This window comes from Cyphomyrmex costatus, unplaced genomic scaffold (assembly GCF_001594065.2).
Source record: "Cyphomyrmex costatus isolate MS0001 unplaced genomic scaffold, Ccosl1.0 scaffold112, whole genome shotgun sequence".
In the NCBI taxonomy this organism is placed as follows: domain Eukaryota; kingdom Metazoa; phylum Arthropoda; class Insecta; order Hymenoptera; family Formicidae; genus Cyphomyrmex; species Cyphomyrmex costatus.
The window spans coordinates 175,237-199,414 of record NW_017275086.1 but is presented as its reverse complement, the minus strand read 5'-3'; the positions used below and the strand labels follow the sequence as shown (position 1 = coordinate 199,414).

Below are 24,178 nucleotides of genomic sequence, written 5' to 3'. Positions count from 1 at the left end.
TGACGAAAGGTTGGAGCAGTCGAAAGTACTCACCATCTCTTGACATGCCGAGGCGTAGGCACTTTTGCAACCGACAGTACTGGCACCGGTTTCTGTTTACACGGTCGACCACACAATTCTTGTTCCGCGGACATTGATAGTTGACGACCGACGACTGCGACCGCCTGAAGAAGCCCTTGCAGCCCTCGCAGGTGATCACGCCGTAATGTACGCCGCTGCTTTTGTCCCCGCATACCTTGCATGGGATTATCTCGATCTGGGCTGTAACCATAAAAGAAACGAGCATTTCAATTACGAGCTCAAATCAAAATGTCCTGCAAAATTTTCTCTTGCTTCATAACCCCTTCTATTTCATAGTACAGATAGTACTTCATCAAACTTCAACATTCATTCATATGCATATATATACCTATGGCGAAATACTAAGGGACCAATTTTTTCTTTTTCTCTCTACTATCTTTATTATAATTCATTTTAAAATTCTTCGCGCGCTACGAAGATTTCCATTAAATTACTAAAAAATTTAATTCTCTGTACATGTAACGACGTATTATAATTTCTTCATCAAGAATATATTAAAAAGCATTTTTTTTCTCCGTACTCATAAAATAAGAAATAAATTTATAAGTAATATAACAGAATTAAATTATTATGTAGTTCTAAAATTCAAATCAATACATAATCTCGATTAATTTTGAGAGCCCCTCGTTTCGCGATAATCATTTTATTCTTTATTCTTTATTAAAGTGTTATGTCCATTGTATTAATTGTGAATCGAGTTAGAAATAATCGAAATTACTTAAAAAATTTTGATATGTTTATAATTCAGTTATAAATACATCATTTAATTCATTTCTTTAATGGCTCTACCTCGTATCGAATTAGCTTGCAATCTACGATCGTCGAGGATCGCGCTGCCAGCATCGGAAGGAGGCTGCGCGGACCTCTCTCTCGATCTCGATCTTTCCGTCGGCTGAGGACTCGTACTGTCCGCACCCCACGTAGACCCGCCAAATCCTGACAGACTTCCCTCCATTTACAGGTACTTCTTGCTGGTTTCATTTACGATCTATCGTGAGGACAATATCGGCTCGATTCGGAAGATCCACGCGTATGATCACGATCGAAATCAGTCGTCCGTGAAATGGACGTCCTTAATTAGTCTTTAATTAAGTCTGTCTTAAATGCACACCATCTATTTTCACGGTATGCTTTATGTGGGATATTACATAAAAATACATAGCCACTCTCGAAATGCGTTCGTTGAATTGTTCTTTAATTAAGTAATAATAATTTAAAAAATGAATACAAAACGATGTAAAATATTTTGGTGACCAAGTTTATTATTATTGGATGTTTTGATTTTGAATCGTATTCAAAATCAAAATTAGCGTAAACTATTTTCGTAAGAAAATTATTACGAAAGAAATAATTGAAAAAATTCTATATTTTTAAAAACTGTGCTTTGCCAAAAACTAAATCGTTAAATTAAGTCTTAATAAGTCTCAAAATCTATCGCTTTTTATCTGCTAGGGTTAGATCAAATTCCTCTTTTCTTATCGACGCTGACAAAGATAATGGCATTCAAACGTACACATATTGTGCTATCGCAATTTAATTCGATTTCTAGTAAACACTGGTATAAATTGTATGTCTCGACATAAATCATTATTAAATTCATAAGATAGAGATCATCTTTTAGATAGATAGTAATTATATTGAAAATTGTAAAAAATTTTTCAATTAAGTTTCAATATTAATTTATTAAAGAATTCATAGCTCTTGTTATTCTATATATTATCAAAAAACTTACTCAGGCATTAAAACAAAGAAATCTAAAAAGGCTTTTCACTCGTAATTACAGGAATTATTCTTTTGAAGTTTCAACTTTCCGAAAAAAAAAATGATTTCAAAGAGTCACAGAAAAAATCTGAAAGCTCTCAATAGCAGGGCTTGTTAGCGGCCAGAAAAAAGTTCAGCGCGACGGAGAAGAGTTTCGTAAAACAGCGAGAGAAAAAAAAAAGTGGGCGAGGTGACGTGATTATTCGCACGTGCGCGTGTGCGTGCACGGAAACGAGGATTCGGTGCGCGGCCGGTCCCCCCGGCTGGATATATACCGCCCGAATACGCTCTCCCGTCCGGCAACTCTAGCGCCACGAGCAGAACGTCGAGGCGCTTGCACCATACATACGCGGCCGAACATTACATAACCGAGAACGATGAACCCAGAGTACAGTCACCCGGCTCGCATCTTCGACGTGCGTCATGCCGAGAGCGCAGCGTGCACATCGGCAACGGTGGACAGGCACTATTACCCGGAACTCCCGAAATCGAAATAGTCGCCTTCCTCTTACGCCACGTCCATGTATTGTTGTAATTCACAATGTGCTTCTTTGTTATTGGTATACGAAAAATCACTGGTTGTACGATACAGCGCTAAAATGAAATTTGAGAATAATTTTAATATTTATTGAGTCTAATCAAATAAAGTGTATTCCTAGTAAAATAATTATAAAGTAATTGTCCGGGATTTTTTAAAAAGAATTTTTTACATTGTGTGTCTTTCAAATCATTAGTGTTTTGCTTCATTTTACTTTTTTTAGTTTGCTTCGTTAATCTCTTCTTCCAAAATGACTAAAGTAGCTTATGCCGGAACAAAGTTTTCTCCTACTTTGTATGAGAGTTTTTTTAAGCATCTTTGTTCGATTTATCTTTTGTTCTAGCAATTTCGGTGTTCCTTTTTCTACACAGAGAATGATATATCGCACTATATTTATTATAATATGGGTGTGCAAGAGTGATTTTTATATGTAGATCATTCCTATTAATATTTAACTCCTAATCAAGCAGAAATTATATATATACATGTACATTTATATATAAAATAAATAGTCTAATATATCCATATCGATGTCATTATACATATATCGTTAACCTATTTTTTTTATTTTAATGTTCCTCATTACTATAATTACTTCATTTTCTCATAATAAGCTTTAGTCAGACCGAGATAAAAGGAGACAATAATGCCTCGTATAAAGTCGTTTTACAAGTTATATAATATATCCATGGAAATTTTTCTATGGAAATTGTTGTAATATAACTTTACTAGAATGAGCAGACTGCACTTTAGCAAACAGAATGAAACATATTTTTCAAGTAATATTTTGAACAAGTGAACAAATTACGATCGTAATAACGTTCGTTTCTGAAATCTTTCTAAATCATATAGTATAACTCAATAATTAATCTAAGAAGAGATATACAAAAAAAGTTTGACGATAAATCATTTTCAAGACGAGTAAGGAATTCAGAAATAAGAATTTTACTCCATATTGATCGACGTGATATGAAGTTACAAACAAGCTACAAGTGCCATAGAATTATGCGCATAGGATTCATAAATGTTGTTAAATATATACAACTTCCCATCGTGAAGTGAACTACTATCTTATTTTCTTCAAGCTCTTATCTGCACACACAATCTGAACGAGCAATTCTGTCCACCGTGTGTAGCCGCGCGAATACACGAATAGCGCGTAAATCGCGAAACCGCGCGCAAGCGCGACGGAAAAGTATATTGGATCACGCGTGTACGCGCGACACGCGCTCTTTGCGATTTTCCACCTGGAGACTTTCCAGCCGCGCAATTCGACCGCACTACGCGTTTCCGTTGCATACGTTTACCACACATGTACACACCAGGACGGACGTATCGCCACTCGCGCGAATTCACGAGACGATTTTCGCGCGACGAGCAGAACGGAAGACGACGATGGAAAACGAAGAAAAGAGACGGTCTTCGCGCGAATTGATTCTCGTCAATAAGACGAATCACTCCAGCGAGCGCGGCGCGCGGACTTCCGTTCAACGCTCTCGCGCGTGTCCAGACGAGGAGACGTCGAGGAAATCTCTCCGAAGGCTGTTCCGAAGAAACTGGTGCAACGCGATGAATAAAGAACGGAGCAGGATGAAAAGGGGGAAAGCGAGGAAAGGTCCGCGGTAATTTTAATGCTACGCGTCGCGCAGTTGGCGTGGGAACACTCGCGGCTACACTCTTCAGATTTCTTTGGTCGATCGAGAATTTCGGCAGGCATCCGGAGCGTATATGACCGCGAGCGAAGAACGAGCATACACGCGGTGCGACTGCGTTTTCTTTCTCTCTCTCTCTTTCTTTCTTTCTCTCTTCGTCTTTCTTTTACACTTCTCTCTCGCTCGCGCTCTCTCTCTCTCTCTCTCTCCCTCCCCCCTCCCACCCACCCTCTATCTTTCACGAGGAGAACGCCGACCTCATCGCTTGCGCGTGCGGCCGGAAAAACTCGCGGAAAGTTCACGACTGGCGGTACGAATATTTTGGGGATTTTGACGAGCCCCAAAGGCGTCGGCAACGTGTCGGACGAAGGAGAGACAGAGAAAGAGAGAGGGAGAGTGCGGTGTACGCCCGCGCGCGGCTCGCAAATAAGAGAAAGACGGGTGAAAATGTCAGTGAGAGGAACGGAGACGAAATGGGAAGCGCGAGGGTAAGAGAGAAAGGAGACAACGGCAGAAAGTGGGAGAGCGAGACGGAACGAGGTGTTTTTCGAGGACCGGCGGCGTTAGCGGGCTGGCATCTCACAATATGTCAGAACTCCCCGCGGCCTCCCCCCCCACCCCACCCCCGTCATCGCGCGACGTTGCGGCGGGTCACTGAACTGCGCGCCTCCGCTGATGATGGCCGAGTGCCTCACCCTTTGCTCCCGCTCCGCCCCTCTTACCGCACCGACAGCGCCACACGGCCCCCACCGCCCCCGCGCGTTGCGGAGATTCGCGAGTGTGGGCGAACGTTGCCGGTGACGACCGACCGTCGGCGGAAACGGCCGAGAGCCGCGCCGGCTGGATTACGAGCGCATAGCGCGCGCTTTCCGATCTCGACTCGTGCGAAGCGTTTGCTTTATTAGTGCGCCTTGTTAAGGTCACTGGCGTGCTACCTAAATGCATGCGCGTATCGTGTTTCCTACATAGGAAGCGCGGCTCGTGTAATTTGGGGATTTCATGGCGGGGGGAGAAATTCCGGGTTTTTTTTTTTTTTTTTTTTTTTTTTTTCTTAGAGCGAAATTTGCTAATAAAAGTAGATAGAAAGACGAAAATAACATTTTTTAAAGTTCTCTAATTTTTTCTTAAGAATGCATTACATATATTTTTTAACAAGATGAAAAAATTAGTAAAAGATTATAAATTTTTCTATATTTTGTACTTGCGAAAATAATAATATACAAGAAGCTTAGCGGCGATTTAGAACTTGGACAGTTATCATGGAATAAGTCAGAATAAATTCTGATCGGAATTATTCAATTATTACCTAGATTTCTGTTGTATTTTCTAGAGAAAACGGAATAATTCCGAACGAAATTCTTTCTGACATGTTCCATGATAGATACTCTGGACAAAAGAATTATTTCAATAAGAAGTAGACATGTTTTTAAAAAAACTCATTAAAATAGGAAAATTTTCATATATTATATAAGTTATAAAATTGTATTGTTAAGTATAAGTATTGCCTTTATTGAATTGTTTACATTCATATTTATATAACATTAATTTTTTTATAAAAAGTATAAATTTTCAATTCCACTTTTTGCGAAGACAAATACCTAATATATTTTTCATAACAATTGAAACGATACAAATGCAGAATTTCTTAATAATTAAATTGATTGAAAAATAATTAAAAACTTGACAGTTATATATTGATTATATTTTAATTTAATGACATAAAACACAACGTATTTCATTCTAATGTAACTTTAATTTAAAGTTTACTTATTGAAGTATCTTGAAACTTAGCAAGTTGTGAAGTGTGATAAGTTTAATAAAACTTCTGGGAAAGAAAGATTTATATATAAAAAATAATTAAATAAATATAAAATTTATATAAAATACAAACATAAGTAATTAATAATTTATTAATTATACATTTATATCTTAATAAATGACAAATACTAGAGATTTAATTATTTTATGCCCATTTTTACCAATGCAGATTAACTTTAATCTCGGTTCCATTTGCTCTTCGTTTTTATCTAACTTTAAAAATTGAAAAAGAAGAGTAAACAGTAAATTAAACCAAGATAAAAGTTAATCTACATCGGATAGAAACAGGCATTAAGGGGATCCTAAAGCAAAGCTCAAACTCTAATGAAATCGCCAGATGTCGCTGTTTTACAACACATCGATATATCTTTTACATACTACCACATTAATATCTCACGCAGCAACAATGATGCACGCAGTCGCATTACCTGTCAATTTCCGTATCGTAAATTCGTCACGATGAAGTGTCTAAGCTAACTCTAAGCATTCGACGCTATTTCTTCATGCAAATTACGTGTCTATGGACTACTATTTCTTAAGTACAGATTGAGCAGTTTTTTTATATGAAACAAATGTTGTTATAATGTGACAGCTCTGGGCGCCATATTGGACTAAAAAAATGATAAAAAACTCAATTTTGAAATTTTTTATCGTTTATTAACATAAATTCTACCTCACAGGCACGTATTAATGCGTATACTTTAATCCTGTAAAAAGATTTTCGAATCTGTGAATGACAAAAAAAAGTATTTACGATACAAAATTATACGGTTTAGTTATAGTAATACAGATGACTTTAGGATCCCCTTAAAGAACATTTAATAATTTCTTTTGATTCCATGCCCTATCAGCTGACTTCCTTCATTGTCATTATTCTTGTGCTTCTGTAAAATGTTAGATATAAAGAAAGATTTTTATCTTTCTTTAAAATATTGATTTTATCTCTAGAAACTTCTCTCCTATATATTATACGCTTTCTCTGTTGACATCATTATCCGATCTCATCCCTTCGCCCCTTTCCGCTTACGTTCACATCACGCAGTCATCCCTTTTCGAGACTTCGTCCTTGTATGCATCCTCTCTCTTCAATTTTTCCCTCATATATTTACTATATATCTCTTTTTCTCTCTCCCTCCACCTCTGTTCTTGCCTGAACACGCACCGGTTTTATCCACCTCCCTAAAGCGCGCGCGCCGTTTCTTTCCACGCCATTTTACTCCTTCCTTCTCTCTTCATTCCCTCACCGTGTTCTTCCTCCCCTCCTTCGTTGTTCTCATTGTCCTCGCTCGCCACTCTGCCCCTCCCTTCTCGTACTCACCGCTCACTCCGAGCGATTTCCTCCGCTATCCCCCTCGCCCGCGCCGAGTCCCTTTCGCTCCTTCGCTCATTTATTGCATAACCGTGCACGAGGTTGCCAACCTGCGCCGCGTAATACTCTATAAATACGTTTCGCAAATAAATATTCGCACGACGACGATATGCATGCACGCGAGTCGGCGAATGCAAAGCGTCGTCGTGTCGTTATCATCGTTGTTGTCATCGTCGTCGTCGTCGTCGTTGTTATTGTCATCGTCGTCAGTCCGCCTTTTCTGCCGTGGAATTCAACTGTGAGATTAGCGATACCGCGAATAGAGTAGATAAGCTGATTTTTTGATAACAAAACGCGCGCCAGTGGCTGCGTATACTGATCCTTGTGTTTACGCTGATTATTTAATAAACGGGTGGGTCTCAGTGATTATTGTTGCATTTATTGTTTCATCAATAAACTCTGGAAGTTTGATCGTACTATTCATAGCATCATAGTATCATTGTATCATACATGTGTATTTAATATAGATGCATTGTATCTTATTATTGTTGTAATGTTTCGTATTTATTATACATATATGTATATAGAATCTAGTATAGATTTGACTCAATCTCTCTCTCTCTTTCTAATCAATGTAAATTGAGAGAAAGAGGAAGACATAGAATATGATTTTTTATATAATGAAATAAATCTTTGATGTCAAGATTTTAACATTATTGATCGTAATAGATAATATAAATCGTTAACGATACGAACTTTTTATCACTAAAGATCAATTTCATCTTCGGATAACCTGTGATAATTTATCTAATGGCAAAACAAAAGGGTAAAAACGTTATTGAATAATAGAGTAAGAGAGTAGAGAGTGAGAGCTGAAGTTTATCAAAAGGTGGAACAACGCAGCCTGTATATATATATATAGTCTACTTTAACATAAGTCTGTTAAACATCACAAATCCTAAATATCACTAAAAAGATCGTTATTTTTTTCGATTTTCATTATTATAAATGTTTCCATGTTTAATGTTTATAGGGATTGTGATTAATTAAATTACAATTGTCTATTAAATCTTAGAAGAAAATTAATATTCTGTAACTACATATATTTACTGAGATTTTATCGATGAATCGCGTATGGCTAATTATCGATCGAAATAGTTGATACAATTAACAACTTCGTGCGCTCCCGCACGTTTAATTTATATAATAGTTGAGTCATATATCTGGCAAAGATATAAATATTTTTCAGATTCAGCTGCGTAACGACTCGAACGTAATGCAGATACGCCTGAGTGCAAAGGGTTAACGTTGCCGCTCGCTCACTCGCATTCACGCGACGCTCAGGCTGACGTCATTTCTGACCGGTCCCGAGACGACGAACTTTAAGACAGGCGTTTCCGAGCGGGATAATAAACGCCGAACGCGTAATTCGTGCCAAGTCCGCTCGTATTGCTCTAACCACGATATAGCAATACGCTCGTGCGTGTGTCGAGCGTCATCTCGGAAAGCTCGCGAGGTTCAACGACTCTCGGTCTATTATCCGTCGTACGAGCGACGCGCATTGTTTGGCGAACGATCGTAGGCGATATGCCGAGATTTTGACGACGCAGATCGTGATGACTAAACGGTTACTCTTGTTAACCCATTTCACCAATGAAGTACATAAGCAGAACAGAACGTAGAAATGTAAAGTAGCAGAAATGTATCGTACATCAAGATGTGATCTTAGCTCTCTTTACGGAATATATACTTGACTTGCTATTACGTACCTTTGTATTACTTCAGTTACGAGATATGTTAATTTGATCTTATAGAAAAATATGATGTGATGGTATTTTCCTTTCCGATATAATATCAAAATATATTATAAATGAAAATAGATATCACTTTTCATATTAAATATGTAAAGATTTTTCTTTCTCTCGATATCTCTTTCTCGATACCTATTATATTAAAAACAATAATAAAATAATTAGTGAAATCTTTGATTTGAAGAAATTCTTATATTTTATTTAAATAAGTATTAAAAAAAACTCTAAATACTTATGTATGTGTGTGTGTGTATATTTACGTTGTAATTATATTTTTATTTAATTATTTTATTTAATCTCCTTTGCCTGCCCAGGTGCAGACATTATAGGTTTGAAAAACTGTTTAGCCGAAACAGTTCTTATGCTGTATGAAAACATCAAATAGACATTATTAACATTAAATATACGTTCATTAAACCGTCGAAATGTTAACAAAAACGGTATTTTAAACTACTAAAAAAAATACTTAATGAACATTACACACGTTTTATAGTAAATGTTTTGTAACGTTTATTAAATAGATTAAAAAACATATTAAAATTTGAACGTTTTTATTTTTATACATTTATTACATGATTTCGCGGTTATTATCAAACGCGTATTTTGAGCATAACTGTGTTGCTCAAGTGGCAGTAACAAAACTTAATTATGTACCAATTACAGATGAAAATTTAGGATCGAAATTTGAATACTATAGGGTACGTTTAAATAAGGTATTATTTTGTTAAAGTCTAAAAGCAATATAGAGAGGACTTGACACGGGATTATTAGACAAAAATAAAAGTTATAAACTGTTAAATGTGAGTAAATCTTAATTAAAAAGTTAATATTTCGCAGTTATCAGAGCGAGTCGCAACATTTGCATCAGTATTAATCATGGAATATGATATCGATATTACAAAACGATTACCATAACATGATAGTATATAACATGAGTGGGTTATTAATACCATTTATATCTCGTCCAATTAGAAAAAAAAGCATTTTCTCTTGAATAGATACAGATTTCGAACGCTTATCGATAACGTTTGCGATATCGATGCAAACTCGATGCCAGGTGATAATACTGTTTTTCTGTTGAACGACATGTATGTATCGATGAGAATATAATCGTCCTGCTTTTCCACATTCCACATCAAATTCTAAACGAGTTTAATTTACAACACACTACGAACAAATTGATATATGTATAACGATATAGCGTTACACGAAGTATGATTTCTTAATTTATAGACTTCTCATGTTTTTTTTTTATTTAAGTTAGTTTTAAATTAATGCTCACCTCGTATTTATCTTTAATTCAAGATTACGAATATAATTATAACTGTATGTAAAATCTAATTTATTTTTTATTAATTTATAATTTACGTTATCTACTAATTCTTTTTTTTTAGATTTTTCTTAAAGAAATTATAATAACTTAATTAGAAACCTAGAACAAATTTTTTTAAACTTTCTTATTATACAATTTGTTGTATCCCTTCTCATTTTTGTTTCCTTTTTTTACCAGTATTTCTTTTTATACATTTTGTATAACTATGATTTGCTTAGACCTTTTTTATCCGTTTTATGCAAGTATCGAAAAATACGACTTGCATTTTTGTTTTTATTATAATAAGTTAACAATGCTTGAATTCTGTACCAAATTGATATGTATATATATTCTTAGGGGACCATCATGTATCATAAATAACTGTATTTTCTCTGTCGCGTGCTATGACTTACCTTACCGCACCGATTGCTTTGCGCTCTGACCTACATTCGGATCGAGATTCACGTTCGCTACGACCATCTACTGGCTCCATGAATGCACTCTAGGAACTGAATATCGCACTACGGTGCGAGAAGTCAAGCACGACAATCGTTTTTAAGTCTTGTAAGAGCGATATTCAAGTTTTAAGATTATATCATAAACATTTGTGCACACAAATGTTAATTGCACACATTGGCACATATTGGTTTTTCGTATTAGACTTTAAACACTTTGAGTTTCGGTAGCATTATTAATTCAGTAAATTTAATCTAGATTCATTAAGATAAGTAGTATTTATAATAATTTTTAAAGATTCCATTTTACAGTAGTACATTTTACCGCACGTTTAATGTTAATTGTATTTTTATATAAGTCTTTCTGATTGCTATTGATTGTATATATTTTTGTATTCTGTCAATATCACGTATATTTCATATTGTATTTTATTAAAAATTCACCAGAACACATTTCAAAGGTTTTGAAAGAGGTAATCAGAATTTGTTACTATAAATGGTCATCTAATATTCGTGATAGAAAACAATTTTCGCAAAAGAGATGATGAAAACAATCACTCGATATAAATTTTTACTAAGTTTTAACATTTTTACATGTCAGAAAGTGTTCACTATATATCTTTAAGTTAAAAAAAAATAAACATTATATTTTTTACAGCGTATAATCAAATTATAATTTTATCCTGTTACTTTTGAAACATAAAAATTAAATTTTTATTGTCAAATAATCAACCATTGTAATTTTCAGATTTATTGTTTATAAGTTTGATCGACAAAAATTTAAACAGCAACGTAATATAAAATTAAAAGATACTCATGAAGTTATAACATATGTACATTTATCAAACAGCAATAATTAAGTACTAACTTAATTACCATGACTAATTACAAGTGGAAATGATTGTTGAATCGAGGTCGCAGTTACAAATTTAATATAATAATCATCTTATTTCTGATACTTTCAAAAATACTTTCGATGAATAATTTAGTCATTGACGAAGCGAAACTGCTAAAAGTTAAGAGGTTGAACATCAAAAGTAATTGCTGTAATGGGGTCAATTTTAAATCCAATGATAACTGTTATATTCTTGGTACTCTTTAATAGTTTACAAGATATTTCTGTTAGAATAAATCTTCATAGTATTATAATAATTGATAGTTAACTCTTAGAGTCAAATATAAAAATTATCCTTGGATTATATACTGTCGTTCCTTCAATATTGTAAAATCATACAATGTTAAACATTAAAGGATTTAATTCAAATCAATTCCTTGAATAAAATAATATTTTATTATTTTTATCTTTCAAATGTGTCAAATGTATTTTAACACAAAATTGGTAAAAATCAATTACATGTAATCAATAATTTCTGCAGTTGAATTGCTTAGTTTCAAAATAAATAGCATTCATATTAATGTATACACTTGATAAATAATAAGAGTCAAATTAATACGTTACTTGACTTAAATTGTTTAACTCCATTGTTTTAGTTGAATTAACGACATATCGAACAAGAGCAGTGCCGACCTGTAGGAATGATTAAAAACAACTCAAATTCGACATAATTTGATAACTGAATATTTGACTAATTTGACAATTGATATTTGAAATATTATGAATTTAATAGTGTAAAATAAGGTAAAAGCCAAATGTCTTTTATATCTTTTTAAAATTATTAAAATAATATCGGTAAAATAATAATTTTTTTAAATAAAAGCGTTTCTTATTATTACTAAGGAACTTTTAAGAGATGAAGTAATTACATTGTATTAAAAAAAATAATACAAATATGAAGAGTTAGAAAATACAAATAAAGAATTAATGCCTCAATTAATACTATTCTAACAGTTCCGGCCAGAAGATCGTCAACGGTACGAGATGACTGGTTTCCAAAGAGTTATGTAACTCTCTCGACATTGCGCCACTTTGCAGAGATGCAACCGACAAGGTACGGACCGACGACGGGCCTTACACATAGAACAACACAGCTGCTCTCTCGCGTTCTCTAGAAGGGGTCTCGCTCAGCCGCGGACAAGAATGACCGTTACAGTTTCCTTAAGAGAGGCCCCAGATGTGGTAATACTTGCGACACACCGATGGCCATCAGGTACACGCGGATCAGAGCCACCCGATCGACAAACGATCGCTGCCAAGATCGTCCGGCATCTGAAATGATTTTCGGATTTGGGCCGGGCGGGACGCGAATAGCTGATGTGCTTCGCGTAGCATATAATGAACATGCTTCTAAATAGAATTGCGCTTATGAACGGACGCAAGTTGCACGTTTATTTTCGCTCGTGTTCGGTTTCCTGGTTTGGAAACTCTGCACGAGATCAATTTGTCTCTCGTATATTGCCGATAGAAGATACACTTTGAAAATGTACCATATATGTTACATTTCAAATCATTATCAAAAATATAAAAATGTCATAGCTCATTTTATTAAAAGGTCTGAGTGTACCTATGTAAAACTTGAGCATAATTCACTTATTGGTTCAAAAGTTATTTAATTTTTGATTCTTACGTAAAATTGTATTTAGTACTTTTTTGTAAATTTGTCGAAGAAAAAGTATTATACATTTAAATCGAACTTTTTGATATATTATTATTAATATTTTATATTGTAAATAATAATTATTAATAAAATTCTAGTAAAACTCTAATAAATATTCGTGCAAAAAATTCATTTGTCTTCATTTATTCGTTAAAGTTATTTACTTAATGTGATATTAAATAAATTATATATTGTTGTATTTCTCAAGGCCAAAAATGTTTTGAATGAAATTGACTAACATTGATTTTTTTAATTACTTCTTTAGCTGATATAATACAACTAAAAGTCCTTAAATATAAATAATTTATGTAATAATTAATCTTTGTGTTTAGAAGAACAATTTTGAATTGTACGTCGATTTTTTAAAAATATTATTTGCCTGTGATTTTCATTTCCGGAATCACGAAATAAATAAGACAGGTGTTCTTGCAGCGAAGTTACTGTTATTAACGTCTGATAAACTTTTAAGAATTGTCGGTAAAAGTATGAATAAGATTTCGTGAGCAATCGCATAGATCTTGTCGTATGTCGAAGCTCGGCGACGAGATGGCTGCGCTAGATCGTATCATCATCTGCGGATCGTTGACCTTTACTTTTTGGCATTTCGCTCTCGCGTGTTAAGACTTCGATTATATTGGCCACTCGTTCGTCGAAGCAACTCCAACGCGACAGAGACCTTATTCCTCATGGAGTGTCAGTTATGTAAAAAAATCTTCCCCGCATTTGGTTATTAGATTTATAGATATGATGGATATTTGAAATCTTCTATGTGAGATGAAGCAATCATTAAATGGACATGTCGTAAAAGAGAGAAAGAAAGAATTGTTTTGTTTTTAATAAATTCGACAAGATATTAACCGAAAGGTACCTACAAAAATATGGAAGAGTCTCGTAAGGCAGAATAAAAACATAGTAGAATCATAAATAGAACGATAAATTCAGATTGTTTTGTATAATAAACATGAGGTTATAGATAATTTGCAAAGAGAGATCGGACAGAAAAATTCCGATACTAACAAAAAAAGAAAAGGAACAAAAAAGGTGAAGCAAATCAAGCACGAATCCAATTTCAATACGAGTTCACTATAATATAGTGTCGTTTATGTCGTACCCATTGACAACTTGGTTCGCAGTTTTAGACGACGATGGTAATTTCGACGATGGTGTATATCGGTACGATATAGTCTTCCATTATCCACTTCGTGCAACGAGGAAGACATATTTCATAAGATCACTGACACAACCTTGCACCTATTGTTCTTTATTCCTGCGCGCTCTCATCGTAGTATTGCGATAGCCGCACTTACTAAGAAATAGATATATGTATAAAATTCAAGTATAATGGTAATTCAATCAATTTGTATACAATTGAGATTATAATTTCTGATAAGATTCGATATAAAATAAGATTATAAAAATATTACACATTTTTAAATAAAAAATTTTTTAAATAATACACATTTTTTAATTTTCTATATGACTTATAAAAACATTATTGTGATGTAGAAAAAAGAAATTATCTTTCAGTAATAATTTTTAGAATAAGTTTTATCCAAATAAGTTATTTGTACAAAAAATTCTTATTTTGTCGCCCATTATACTGCTTATATAAAATCTTTAACGTTCTATTAATATCGCGCGTTTTTATCATTATTATCTATCGAAGTTATATTAAACATATTGAACCATTAATTGCCATCAAGTAACTTTTATTATTAATGAACTGTTATCTGCAAATGACAGACTTTTCGACTCGAAAACATTTTAATTGCGAGGTTTAAACAAAAACATGATAAAAACCATCTTATAAATTCTGGCTTCGACAGATTTTGGTGTATATATATATATATATATGCACAATATAATTCATTAGGAATGATATATTTCTACAAAAAAATACAAGCCACTTCAAGTGGTGTTAATGACAATTCGATCTTAATGTTACACCAATATACACGTGTTTTTTTTACCATTGCATTATATTCTTTAACAACTTTACAAGCAACGAAGAAAGACAGTCGTACAAATCATGGCAGTGATCATTGACGGGAATCGAGCCGTAACGATTCAATGTCGATGAAATCTCACTTCGATTGCATATCAGAACAATGACACGCGCCTTCGCAATCATGAATCAATTGCCGAATTCATTTTAAATTCGCGAAAAACGATGAAGAAAACGTCAGTAATATCGACCCTTTCGCATCAATAACATTTTCTTCAACGCATTTTCGACTGTATCATTACGCGCTATGCGTTATGGGAAAATGTTATCATAGAGCGTCAGACATGGGGTATTACCGACGACGAAAGGGAAAACCGGTCGCAGAATCGATACCTGACGATTGCCGGATATAAGTGCGGAAAAGTGTTGCAATGAGGGTGGGCACGCGAACGGGGTAGGAGAAAAGAGCAGCAGGGGGGGGACACACAGGTCGCGTCAACGGACGAAGGAGCGAGAGGTGCACCCCCCGCGCGCGCGAAAAGTCAACGTTTTTCCGGCGGTCAATACGGGGAGAACCGAGCGGCGACCGGGTGTCGGAAGGTTAGTAACTTGGTCAACGGTGAACGACCGGGAGTCCGCATCGCGCATGCGCCGTTACGCCGCTGACCCAGATGCGCGCAACGTGATTGCCGCTCGGCCGTTACCGTCGATCCTCGGCGATTCTCGGGTTCCTTCGCGGTCGCCTCACGGCTGACCCACATCGCCGTCACTACTGGCTGGCGGTAGTGGCGGCACTTGCCGCGTGGACAGCGGTGTACGCGTGTTTGCTCTTTTGCGCTTCGTGCCGCGCGATCTTCTCCTTCGCCGGCCGCTTCTTTTTTTTTTTTTTTCTACAACGCGTTAACCCTTTCTATATAAGGGGAAAAAGCACGTATATAAAATCTATGATAAAAAATCTTGATACTTATTATCAACTCTGGCTTCTACATTATATGGTCAATCATAGGTAGTTGTAGAATAAAGTGATACTCGCTCTGTCTATCAAATTCTATCAATTCTCTATCTGTCGTTAAAATATTAATATACTACTACATTGACTGCTCCTAACTGCATTTGTATTCGATTTTTAAAAATAGTAGCAATCATGTATACAGTATAATCCACGTACAAAATTCCGTTTACACGATAGAAAGACTGTTTTGCAGTGTGGTTACATAAAGCGTTTAATAAATTAAGTTGATTTTAGAAAATGCATTAATTCGGCAAATATTGAATATCAAATACTACAATACATTTATACAGCAATATTGTGTTATATAATAATATTACATTATAGGTAATAATATCAATATGCAATATTTTGTATATAATATGCTTGGTTTGGTAAACGTTTAAAGTGAATGCAATACTCAAATTAATTTTTAATTTAATTCTTTTACGAGAAGTTTACTTTACTTTTTTTTACATGATTATCTTCCGTCCAAAGGGACTTTTAGATACGATCGATCTTTTCCCAAATGAAATTATTTTCTGTATGCATGTAATTTTATTTTATGGTTTATGAGCCTTTGAATTTACCGATGGGGGTTTTACTAATCTTGTATTTTTAATTAAGATAAAATTAAAAATAACAAAGTATTTTTTGCACATGTATAAAAAATATGACATGTATTTGTACTTACAATATATATACTGTAATGCACAAAGTTACATAACAAACCCGTAGATTTTTCTTGTCATTTCATGTCGAATTTTGCGCACCTCTTCGCGTTCTGCACGACGGAGTTCTCCAAGGCCCGACGTCTACGCGACTTCATGGAAAACTGTTCTTCAACTTTGATTGGACCGCCGAATATAATATAAAAAACCTTTTTGCGTTCTACCCTACTACAACAATTCCTACTACAACAATTCTTTCTACATATACATATATGTGTCAAGGACTTGCATTTAATCTTCTTACATGTCGCATCTTATCCGAACGCGAAAGGATAACATTTATTATTTTTATTAACAATCATTTTATCCTAGCTGCATAAAATTGTATTGATTTAATGAATTTTTTAGAATTAACGTATGTCTTCGGATTCAGTAAATAAGTTGTAAAGTATCATTTGTTGTCAAAGTTTGAAATTATTTTTTTCAATGAAATAATTTTAAAAAACATTTTTTATTAAACCTTTTTCACTTTATAGTTTTAATATTTTTTAAATATTTAAATACTTTAATAACTTGTAAATAGGACATAGATGAATATATACATATAAATATAAATATTGTTAACAAAATTTACCTGAAATAAATAAAAAAAGAAAAGAAAACAAGATTTCATCAACAAAAATGTATTCAATTTATTATCTATTATAAATAGCTTTACAATTAAGTCTTGTTTTGTACATGCATTACTTTATTATTGGTATGATAATTTGTACGTGTGTGTTGGAATATCCTGCTAGATCAAATTAAAAAATAAAAAAGTCATTAGTATCTGCAAATGTTCCGCTTTATCTTTTTATGCAACCCTGAAGTCGTTTTCGTTTACACAATAACACGAGTAATCAATGCATGAGTTGTGCGCGGTGAAATTTAGAAAGCACGCCGTTTGCGATGTGCTTGCGACCCACGTGCACTTGATATATTGGGCACACAATCGGGATATTTGAATACATATTACGTGAGCATGTGCGCGCAGGTAAATTATCACGTCGAAGAACTGTTCGTTCTATCGTCGTTTATATACGCAAATCAGATTATCACTCAAGTGAATGAGCATTCAAGCAATTTAATTTCATTACGTTAAATTAAAGATTGCCTTTTTTTATCGAAAAAATAATTATTATTTTCCATTGAAGAGTCAAACGACGAAAATATCCTTAGAATATTTCCTTGCGTTGTTTCTGCGTGGCCAATCATAATGAATCGACACTATATTGAAACAAAAATAGGAAAAGAACTTTTGTTTGAGTGAAACAAATAGTTTTTTTGGACAATATCTTTCTCAGTAACGTTCATCATAATTTTTCTGTGTTATATTATTTACAAAATGAAAAATGACAATTAATTGATAATACAAAAATGTATTACATAAGATAAGATAACTAAACATAGAATTTTTCAATCTATATAAGATGACAAATTTAAGCAATAGAATGATAAAAATATAGCTTGTAGAATATATCCCCATTTGTGATGGTATCATCTTACAATCGAGAGAACAACTGGAGTAACAAGAGCAATCATCCTAAATTTGCCCGACAAGTTGGAGAAGACGCTTGACCGAGGATTGCGTAATGCGAGGAGCGCATTTCGCGCTTCCGTCCTCTCGGAATACGCTTTTTCTTTTTTACACCGAGTCAGATTATGGTTTCTTACTTCACTCGTGTTGCAACACGACCGCCGCATCGTCGCAGCCTCGAGAAAACGCGACTTTCGGTTCTGCGAGGAGCGCGCGTTCGCGGAACAGTCCTCAGTGATTTCGCATTCGTACCGTGATCTCGTGCGCAATAACGAAGTATGAGCGTCGTCGGTTGTGTCGGTAATAGCTGGCAGCGAACGCTATGGCATACGTATGGGATTTTATTAAGCACGCGATATTCCGGTATTTTCAATGAACCGTCTCGAGCGTTTGAGAGAAGGTCGTGGTCTAGAAATGCGATATTTAAATGAGAGAGAGAGAGAGAGAGAGACAAAGAGAGGGTATCCAAATATAAAACTTCCATTTTTTTCTGAATCCAATATCGAAACATAGATAGGTACATATTTTTTTTAGTAACATTCTATGAAAATTTTGATCCTCTATAAATTTTAGTGTAATATCCTATCTTGCGTTGATGTATACTTTAAATTTAAAATTTTAAATATTAATGTAAAAAAGATTTTATTATAAAAAAATATTTCCCTTTCAATATAAATATTGTTTATGCGTTTCATCATTCCATATACCCTCCATCAATAATTGTTACACTAGTTTTATAATACATTAGTCGCATATCGCAGCGTCGCAAGCGTTGCGGTCCAATCAAAGTCGACCTAGCTTAATGTTGATTGGACCGCAACGCTTGCAACGCTGCGTGCGGTGACTAATGTAGAACCAGCTTTAGATGAATCGTGTGTGTGTGTGTGTGTGTGTTTAATTTTGCCATAGAAAGAAGATAATAAATATCAGTTTGTTCCGATAACTCAGCAATTGCTAATGGATCGTCGCCTTCGCCGCACACAACGAAGGCTCGTGTCGTGCGGGTGAAATGCATGATTAAATATTACGTGGCGGCAATGCAACGCTTCGCCTACGTTGCTTCTCACGTACCTACATACCTGCATCCACCTACGCGTCACTCGTAAACTCTCACGTTTTACGTCAGCTGCATCGTCCGTCGTCGACCGTCAAGGAATCCGGCACGCGTAAAAAAACTTCCGGAGCAAACACGTTTCTTCAGGCTTGTTTGATCTGTTAATAACTTTGAGCTAGATTGAAATGTCCAATATACGTATTCTTTTATTTATATACCACATTTTTCGCACGATTTCTTCTTTACGCGATCGGAAATACCTCATGAGTATACATCGTGAACATAAATATATTCGTCTGTTCAATGAAAATGCAACGCGTGAAATCATATTTTCAAACGCGATTAATGATGATTATGAATAATACGATTAAAGTATGACGTATTAATTATGAATAATATGATTAAAACATAAAGACAGAGTCATTTATACAATTTATAATTTATTTTATACCTACTATGTATTCATTTTTACCGGATATCCATATAATTTATTTCACTTTTAATACTAATAATAAAATGTTTTAAAAAGTCAAAATTCGTGTGTGCCAAAGAAACAAAACGTTTAATGATATAATTCGTTCGTCATCAAGGAATCATTATGGTTTTATATGTATATGTAATCGCTGCTTAAAATGATAACAGCATGAGCTATATATAAACACGTAGGGGTGTGTGTGTGTAATCGACGTTGTAATTGGTTGATCGCGCGAATATTTCTGGCAGCGATTCGACACATTACGATCGCTTTTCTCGTGAGAATAATTATAGATATAACGATTGATATTGTATTCTTAAAACAAGTGAGGTAAGTAACGTTATGAACCGTAATGCAGATTTTTAATCTGTCAGAAACTGATAATTTTTGTAAGGTGATACCTAAAAATAATAATTCAATCTTTAATCAATCATTGCAATGAACAAGATACTCTGTAAACGTTCAAATTAAATTTATGTGCGAAATACAGATCAAACACTTTTTTTAGAATTTAAATTAGATGATATATCATATTACAATAAATCGAAGGTAAATAACACTTATCGGAGCATAAAAGAAAATAATTGATGATATATGTTATACATTCATAATTGAGATAAAACTGTAAAAAATTAAAATTAGCAATCTTCATTTACGTGTTGAACTTTTATGAATATAGATATCGATTCCACGAGAATATCATATCCCGCGGCGAAGATTTTACAGTGTTTCGGTATATACGCAATACGAATATTCAATACGTTAATTTGAGCTGTCCTGTGAGGACAATGTACGATAAATGTCGAGGGTAACTTTATTCGAAAATGGTACATCGCCCTTCCTGCAGAAATGCACTGTATATGAAATCGATCGAAACGCACGATCGATCAGATGTACGCGAATAAACGTACTTTAATATTGGTAGACGCCCTCGTTACCCGTAGAATGTAGGTTAACCACGAAGTTAAAAGCAGAGTGCAGTATTTTATATTCCGAAGAACGGCGCTAACTTTTTAATATTATACCCTAGAATGTAGAATTGGCGTATTACACGTTGTTCATTTGTATTTAATAACATGACAACGATTCCCATTTTCGTTGATAAGACGTTTAATGGTGTAATAAAAAATGCAAATGTAATTTTACTTACATTAGGATAACAATTGATATAAAATGTAACCTTCGAAAACCTTTTCGTTAATATTGATAATTTCTTATAACAGTATGATGAATGTTAATTCAAGATTAATCAAAAATGTAAAATAAGCAAATATACTATTTATAATTCAATAAATATACAATAATCGTGATAATTACGAAGTGTGACTTATATCTGTCAGGCCTATCGAGTTAATCAGTGATATGGATCGGATTCAATAATTCAGTTGTAGTGCAAAATAAGGGGCTTTTTATTTTTGAATTATTAGATACAGAAATTATTTAAAGATGTTCTTTTTTTATTGTAAAACGAAAAGACCAACATCCAACAGTACATATAACGAATAAAATGAGAAAATACAAATTGTCTGGTATTTGTGTTCTATAGGAAGAAGTTTCTTATACAAAAGGAAATTTTACCATAAAAGTAGTAAGTATCCAGTATACGCAGACACCGAAATATATGCGCTTTCTATAATAATTTCTATTATCTCAATAGAGAATGGAAATATTTTCTATAAAGACAGAGAATAATATATTAAAAAAATAAGAGCCATAGCTACGTAACAAATGTGGAATTACAAGTATCGCTAATATGTTTATCAAGAAGTGTTTTTTGTATCAGAAAAATACTCTTAAAATGTCATCCAAATAATAATAGAGAAATATTAGAGAGACTAATATGAACGATATATTTCGAGAATATAAGGCATAATTCTGAAGTTCTAAATTTATAAATACCCAATTCTCACAAGATCTGAATTTATAAATACCTTTTAAAAGACATGCAATAATTTATTTAATCTATTAAAGTCTATTAAGAATTGTGAAAGCATGCCAGTCTTTAATTCAACGGATTTAGTTCTCGTATGGATACAGTCGTAGCCCATATTCTTATAAAAACAATTTTTTTTAGTAATCGCACAAATAATCCAAATATATCTGACATGGTAAAGATATATTCTGCCAAAGACAAGACATAACGACATTAACACATATAAATCATACTTCTTCGAAAACTACATAGAATTGCAGAAGAGCAATATTACACGCATCAGAACGCGAAATCTGGTGCTACGTAAGAACCGGCGCGGTGTCGTGTTCCTAATTATCAAGCCCGTAGCGCGACGCACTTTTTTTGGCAACCGGCTTTACTGACGCGGAGTGTGGGGTCTCTCGTTGGTAAAATCGGCGTTTTTGCATCAGGCGGCTACGGAGACGGAGGACTCGGAGGAGAGGCCGAAAGTCGGAGGAAAGTCGATGACGGCGATGACGATGCGTGTGCGAGCGTGTGAGGCACAGTGCGCGAGTCAGCGCGTGAGGGAAGAGATAGGCGGAAAGTGGGACGGGGGACGATGAGCGAGCGCGCGCGCGCGCGCGAGTGCGCGCGAGTGCGAAGCGATGAGGTGGCTGGGGTATACGAACGAGGGGAGCTGCAGCGTGCGCGCATCGGCGCGCACTGCACAGTGCATGCACCTCCGAGAGGTGTGGGTGAGACGCGCGCGTGTGTTAGCGCGAGCGTGTAACTAGGTCGCGGGTTCGACAACTTCAGCCAAGGCTGCTCGTGCAGTGGTTCTCGATCCTCTCCTCTTCTCTTCTCTTCGCGACAGCATTCGATCTTGTATCGAACCGCCCGCGCCGCCGGCCGCGCCGCCGGTAACACGGCGAAAGCCGCGATATTATTGTTACTGCGCCGTATTGTTTCCTTTATTGCTATTGTTCCGCGCCGTATCATTTCAAGTTGTATCGAATATAATTGTGAAATATAATATATGCCGTATATAGAAATAGGTCTACGGTAATTCTGTATTACTTGTTATTAGCTGTATTACAAACGTGTGCTGCAAAAGATATGACACTTGCAAGCCAAATTGATATAACGGAGTAAGCGTTACGGAGCACAAGAAACACATATATATCGTTATTATATTTAAAATGTAAAACATAAAGTTGTTTTAAATAAAAAATGATACGTGAGATTGATATTGAGTAGAATATATTTACAGTACAAGCATTATGTAATTTTAATGAGCGCAGGCTTCATGTTGAATGACATGTGTTATTTTTTTATATATTTTGATGTATCAAATCACAAATATACTGATATATGTAATTTCCAAACAGCAATATTTAATACAATTTTACGTAAGATTTTAACATTTTACTTATTTATTTATTTAAAGCAAAAAGCATGTAAACAACGTCAAAATAGTATCAAGTAATATTATCGATTTCAATACATCGACTATCTAAGTTTTCCTCAATATTGCTACAAGTTCGATATTTCTGCGTGTATGAATTATAATAATAATTACGTACTACAAAATTTTTGTTGTTGAATTTTTGTCTTTTTAATTACGCATAATTTGACGAATCTCGCTTATAGGATATTCTTGCGTGCAGCCGAAGGCAAAAATGGCAGGTGTCATTGTGAGATTGCAGTAGAATTATGTGACAGGTATTACGCTATACCATGTATTAACGTTTAGTAGCTGTCTCTATTCGCAATGTCTATCAGACAGATAGGAAATTACTTTTCTATTAACCTTTTCTCTACAGTAGAGAGAGAGAGAGAGGGAGAGAGAGAGATTTTTGTTTTAAAATACTGCATCCTTTTGTTTTTTGCGTGTAAACAATAGCGAAATAAAACGCTGCAAAATGATATTCTCAATAAAAACTTTATAAAAACGATCTTATTCTCAATAAAATCTTTATAAAAACGCGAAGTATATCTTATTACGCGAAGTGTCGTCGACTTCCTGCTGACCATAGCTACTAGTAAAACGAGGATATATCAATTACTAAAGATTTGAGAACAACCGATGCTATTCTATAATTTACAGCAGAAGGCAGGAAATGTTGAACATATACATATATAGGATATTCGTTCTTTCACCTCAAGACTTATAGAACGGCATCGGCCGTTCTCGTTTCATAGTATTGATCTAATGTTGGGTATTAAAAAGCTGTGACACGATCGAAAATTTCAAAGCGTATTGTTATTTCAGTTGATCAAGCT

The 24,178-nt window shown here is 34.6% G+C and overlaps 1 protein-coding gene across 3 annotated transcripts in view; it reads right to left on the bottom strand.

Moving 5' to 3' along the window:
* The window catches only part of Hr3 (nuclear hormone receptor 3 ROR-beta), a 93,286-nt gene that overhangs the window by 25,406 nt on the left and 43,702 nt on the right, over positions 1–24,178 (bottom strand). For all 3 annotated transcript variants that reach the window (XM_018543734.1, XM_018543741.1, XM_018543750.1), the window contains one exon: positions 34–261. In XM_018543734.1, coding sequence (XP_018399236.1) covers positions 34–261 — 228 coding nt within the window. The remainder of the gene's footprint in view (positions 1–33; positions 262–24,178) is intronic.